General features: G+C 33.4%; 1 protein-coding gene across 3 annotated transcripts in view; it reads left to right on the top strand.

Annotated features, from left to right (window-relative positions):
• LOC117714038 (uncharacterized) overlaps positions 1–5,516 on the top strand; it is a 46,809-nt gene extending 41,293 nt beyond the window's left edge. The window contains exons 11-12 of one of the 3 annotated variants that reach the window (XM_034510644.2): positions 1,441–1,534; positions 5,328–5,516. In XM_034510644.2, the coding sequence (XP_034366535.2) occupies positions 1,441–1,534; positions 5,328–5,363 (130 nt within the window). In that variant the 3' untranslated portion in view covers positions 5,364–5,516. The remainder of the gene's footprint in view (positions 1–1,440; positions 1,535–5,327) is intronic. The other 2 variants (XM_076939654.1, XM_076939655.1) reach the window with 2 other exon arrangements.
• The last annotated feature ends 484 nt before the right edge of the window (positions 5,517–6,000 follow it).

Below are 6,000 nucleotides of genomic sequence, written 5' to 3' on the forward strand. Positions count from 1 at the left end.
CACACACTACACATATGCACATACATACACCCTCCACACACTCAGACAAAACACACACACACGAAAATGAAAGCAGTCTTGAGAATAAAACTATTGGACGTGCATATGAAACTATAGAGGTTTTTGCACTTGATTTCATGAACCCATTTTTTGATGCAGTTTTCTCATGTTAAAGGAAGTAAATGATAATTGACACTATGTTACTTTAGACCACCTATGGCCTGCTGATAAAATAAGTATACCTTTAATCTGACGTATTTCCTTATTTATAATTTGTGAGTAATCATAATAAAAATTTAATTAAGTTTATCTAAATCCTCACAAATAATAAATATAGAACACTGAATTCCCCAAATTTATTCATTCTTTTTACACTGTAGAGTAAAAATATCCATTTAGTTGGTATGAAGAACAAATAAATATATTAATTAGGATATCAAAACACAGTTGCAATAGATAGAGAAGACATTATTCAATTACAAAATTTATATACAGATTCATATGTAATTTTCTATATGGGCCAAAGATTTTCATTCATAATCTGAATCTGTTTGTTGTTAATATTACCTGAAGATTTTTAATATCATAGTTCCTTTATAGCAGAGATTTTGAAATCCATACTTTGTTATTTGATTTAAAATGAACAGAATAATCATTTTGTATCTCAACATGTTATATTCACTTCCTTTTAATATGTAATATTAAATGTCAGTGTATTTTGATAAGACTTATTTTTCTCTTCAGGTTTTTGACTGTTTTATGGAAAAATTTTTAAAATTTTGTTTGATGGTAAGTTCCTAACATTTTCAACACTCATAAAGTTGAGAAATGAGGATTGCCTTAAGATTTTGATCAGCCTAAATTGGTACTAGAACAGACTCAGGCAGGGATATATAAAAAACCCAAGTCTATCGTTACACTTCACACACACACACACACACACACACACACACACACAAACACAGGCATGCATGCATGCATACACACAAAGAGAGGGGGGGTTAGGAGAGAGAGTAAGAGAGAGATCTTCCTGGTCATTGTGCCTATCTTCATTTTAAATGTCAACACCATTAGATAAACATAGGGAAAAATCAGCAGGACTCTGCTTCTCTGTCACACTTTCCACTATATTGTATGCAATGAAAGATTGTAGCATTTGTTAATTCATATGGACCTGAAAAGCTAGGACCAATATAGAAAAGTTGAATGCAGGTTGTAATTTTAATATTTTATTGCCCTGGAACTTCTCCCAGAACTTAACATAGCCAATTATTCTATGTATTTTGGACATTTTATCTTGGCCAAGATTTCAAGCCCAGCTAGAAAAATGTCACCAAGACATTCATTTGAATAATTTTACAGAAGTATCTGCACATTTCAGGAACTCTGTTCTGTAACAGTTGATCAGTGAATATAATTATTTTAAAATATGGTTTTTAGACTGGATATTGAAAACCTGATGATAAAAGTTGAACTGGAACATCCAACAGAAGATTCAGAACAGCTTCAGGTGATCCTGGATTGTACAAGTTTGGTAAGTCAGTTGTGTTCAGACTATTTTTCTTTGTCAAGCAGTGTTGTATAGGAATACTTCAGGTACCATGAGAAACATCCCATGAGCAATAGCAGGCATATTCACTCTGCAGAGATTCATACAGGCAAAACTCCAATGCATAGAAATGAAACAATGTATAAATTTAACAATTTATAAAGGATACATTTTAAATATTAGATTTAGCTAATCAGTTGTGTGTGTTGTCATGTGACTGCCCTAGTGAGAATGGAATAGAGACAACAACTTTCAGGCCTTGGCTCTCTCCTCATGCTGTGTGTGTTCCAGGGAATGCACTCCAGTTACCAGACTTGGTGTCAACTATCTGCACCCATGAAACTATCTTCTCTGTCAGAAATACATACACACATATGAACATACATACATGCATACATACATACACATGTATGTTTTCTGCTAAAATGCTAATATCTCTAAAACTTTAGTAACTTTAAAATGATGTTATTTATTATTTGTGAATCTCACACATATGGATAATTTTTAATGCATATACTCCCATTCTTGACATCCAAGATATCTTTGAGATCCCTTGCTTACCTCATGTCTCTCTTTCTTCTCACCCTTCCTCCTATTCCTCCTCTTTTTACTCCATATGCGTGTCTATTATTAATTATTTTACGAAGTGTGATTACTGCTGGTCATATATTTATTGATGTGGGGCCATGTCATGAATAGTGATCAACCTTTCAGTATCTACACTCTCTCCCCATAAAAAATTCACCCATCATCACCAGCCATCAACTTCCAGTATCTGCTCAGAAAAGGGTGGAGCCTTATGAGCAATTTCTCTGTACATTCTGTCATTCTTTGTATGTTGCGTGTAGGTAACCATAGCTGCTATGAGTTCTTGAAAGTTGGTTTCTGTTTTGTTCAATTGAAATTGCTTTTTGCCTTACAGAAGAAGCTTTGCAATTTTATGAGGTCCCATTTGTCTGTTGTTGATCTTAGAACATAAGCCATTGGTGTTCTGTTCAAAAAATTATCCCCTGTGTGCATGTTTTCCAGTCGCATCCCCACTTCCTCCTCTATTAGTTTCAGTGTATCTGGTTTTATGTGGAGGTTCTCGATCCACTTGGACTTGAGGCTTGTAGAAGAGATAAGAATGAATTAATTTGCATTCTTCTACATACTGACCTCCAGTTGAGCCAGCACCATTTGTTGAAAATGCTGTCTTTTTTTTTCTACTGGATTGTATTAGAACCAGGTCTTTGTTTTGTTGATTCTTTTTATAGTTCTTTTTGTTTCTACTTGGTTGATTTCAGCCCTGAGTTTGACTTCTGCTACTCCTGTGTGTATTTGCTTCTTTTTGTTCTAGAGCTTCTGCATGTGCTATCAAGCTGCTAGTATATGTTATCTCCAGTTCCATTTTGGAGGCACTTAGAGCTATGAGTTTTCCTCTTACCCCTTTCATTGTGTCTCATAAGTTTTGGTATGATGTGCCTTCATTTCATGGGTGGCTCTGGGAACACGCTCATTGAAGCGAGGGTAGATCAAAAGGGATAGGGAGTTTCTAAGGAGAAAACGAGGAAAGGGGATAACATTTGAAATGTAAATAGAGAAAATATCTAATAAAAATAGAAAAAAGATTTGTAGATAATACAATATGGACTATAGGAAATTAAGTATATTACTTAATATATATCACATAAAGACACTTATAAACTAAGTAGGAGTTTGGCAAATTAACAATATATAACCTCATTGTAGAAATAAGTTTTCTCTTTGTACACCAAAAAGAATAAATTACGAACATTCCATTTGCAGTAGCATCAAATATATTTTTTTTTCAGAAACTGGTAAGTTAGTTCTAACATTGAAAATTATGCAAATGCTATACTTCTTATTTAAAATTATCTTTTTTTCAACATAATATTTTTATTGAGCCTTTGGGAATTTTGTTTTTGTTTTGTTTTTTGGGGGGTTTTTTTTGTTTTTTTTTTCCAAAATGCTTTATTTATCAATATTTGTATGAACATATATACATATACATGTATACATATATAAACAATAATTAAGCAATAAGATGTATTCAAAAAGTATGGGGGGCTGGGAAAAGTGGGAGGAAGGAGAGAAAGGGGGAAATTATATAAATACAGTGTTCATATATGAAATTCTCAAAAAGGAATCCAGTTTTTTAAAATGTTCAACAGATTAACTAACATTTTACAATATGAAAATAAATATGACCTATAATTATGTTAAAGGACATTTTAACTCACTACAAACTTTGATGTTTAAAATGAGATCAATAAAGATTATTTTACCCAGCATACTATCAAAAACCACAATAACGTTCTATAATTCAAAGTATTTCTGAGAACAAGAGAATAGATTGTCAGGAGCTAAGTCAGCAGAACCAGGGAACAATGTGTGTGTGTGTGTGTGTGTGTGTGTGTGTGTGTGTGTGTGTGTTTTATCAAATCATAATTTTTACTTTTTAACATGGGGACAAACCTGGGTAAGGTGCAAAGACCACAATTATATATTGTGTGTATATATTGTACTTATATATTGCAAATATTTACCTCATGCCATTCATAAAAATTAGTTCATGGATATATCTCTCAACCCTCATTGAAGGAATTTTCTTCTGCAGATTGTGATTAATACAGAGAACAGTAGCTGTTGAGTGTATTACAATCAATACCACTCATTTTCTTCCCAAGATTTTGGGATTATTGAATAGAGGACAGAAGGAGTGTAAGTGGTAGACACTGGAAATCTCAATAGAGTTTTATTTATTGATCATGGTGGGACAAATGCATACATGAGCTAACATAGACTATGACTTCATGCACAATACCTCTGTAAGATAGAGCCAGCCAAAATCCCAGTCAAAAAGCCCCATTCATGTCTGAGAATCTATTTGATAATTAATGGCTGCTGAACAAGGTTTGTAACTTTTCTTCAAATATGCTGCCACTGCAAAGCTACCCATGTGCAGTAGATGGTTCTACACTCTTGCATACACAAACAGCACTAATTAGACTCCTGGGTTTTGGAACAGACATGTACACAAGGCTGGCTACAAACAGGTATGCGTGCATACACACACACACACACACACACACACACACACACGGGGTCAGGGAGAAACTTGAAGTTGAATGGAATAGGGGAGAAACTGGAAGTAAAAAAATGGAGAGTGAGTTTGATAAAGTATGCATTATATGCATACATGAATTTTTTCACTAAAATTGTGTCTAAGGAAAAAAATAAATTGATAACTTGAGCTTTAACAAACTAAGAACTTGTGAGCTTCATGATAGAAATGAAATGATAAAACACAGATAAGGAACAAGACATGAGATTTACAAGTCATATTTTCATAATTGTTATTAATATATCATAAATATCTTTTTGTTTTTTGGTTTTTCGAGACAGGGTTTCTCTGTGTAGTCCTGGCTGTCATGGAACTCACTCTGTAGACCAGGCTGGCCTCAAACTCAGAAATCCGCCTGCCTCTGCCTCCCAAGTGCTGGGATTAAAGGCGTGCTCCACCACCACCCGGCCATAAATATTTCATAATATATATAGAAATATTTCATACTGTGATAAAGAATTCATTTGAAACTGTCAATATTTTGAATATATATTTCCCTGAAGAAATGGAAATTGCTATAAAAACAGCAATTTGCCTAACATGATTAAACTTAGGAAAAAATAAACTTAAACCAGTAGATTCCATTTCATACTTCTGTAGTAGTTATAATTCTGTTTTGTTTTTTTGTTTTTTTGTTTTTTTTTGTTAAAGGCAGGTATAAGTATTCTCGAAGACGTGGAGAAATAGAACCATCTCACACAGCTGGAGTGAAAGCAATATTGAATATTACATTTCAAATATGTTGTGAATTTCTTAACAATTAAAATAAATTAAATCCAAGAGCCCAACAATTCCACTTCTCAGTACATTTCAAGAAGAAATAAAAATATATATCACACAATATGGATGTTTATGGCAGTATTATTCATAATAGCCAAAAGATGAAGACTGCCTTAATTCACATCAGTTGACAAATGGATGTAAAAATGTAATGCAATATACAAATTCCATTTAGCAGCAAAAATATATGGAGGCAATTTGGAGTGTGAGAATTTCTCAAACTATTGTTTATCGTCAAATAACTCTAAATGTACTCAAAATTATTGATAGTAAGGATAAGTACATTGTTGTGGGTAGTTTTGATTTTCTTTTTGACACAATGTAGAATCAGTTTGGAAATGTGTCTTCAATGAGAAATTCCCTAGATTAAGTTGGCCTGAGGTCTTTCCTTTGAGGGATTTTCTGAATTTGGGTCACTGGGTTTGAAAGACTTACTGTGAATTTGGACTGCACCATTCTTGAGCTGGGCCCAGCATTATTGCAGTCTAGAATGACTGTAATGTTAGCGTGCATGCATTCATTGTTCCTTTCTGTGGATAAACTA

This window comes from Arvicanthis niloticus, chromosome 8 (genome assembly GCF_011762505.2).
Source record: "Arvicanthis niloticus isolate mArvNil1 chromosome 8, mArvNil1.pat.X, whole genome shotgun sequence".
Lineage (NCBI taxonomy): Eukaryota > Metazoa > Chordata > Mammalia > Rodentia > Muridae > Arvicanthis > Arvicanthis niloticus.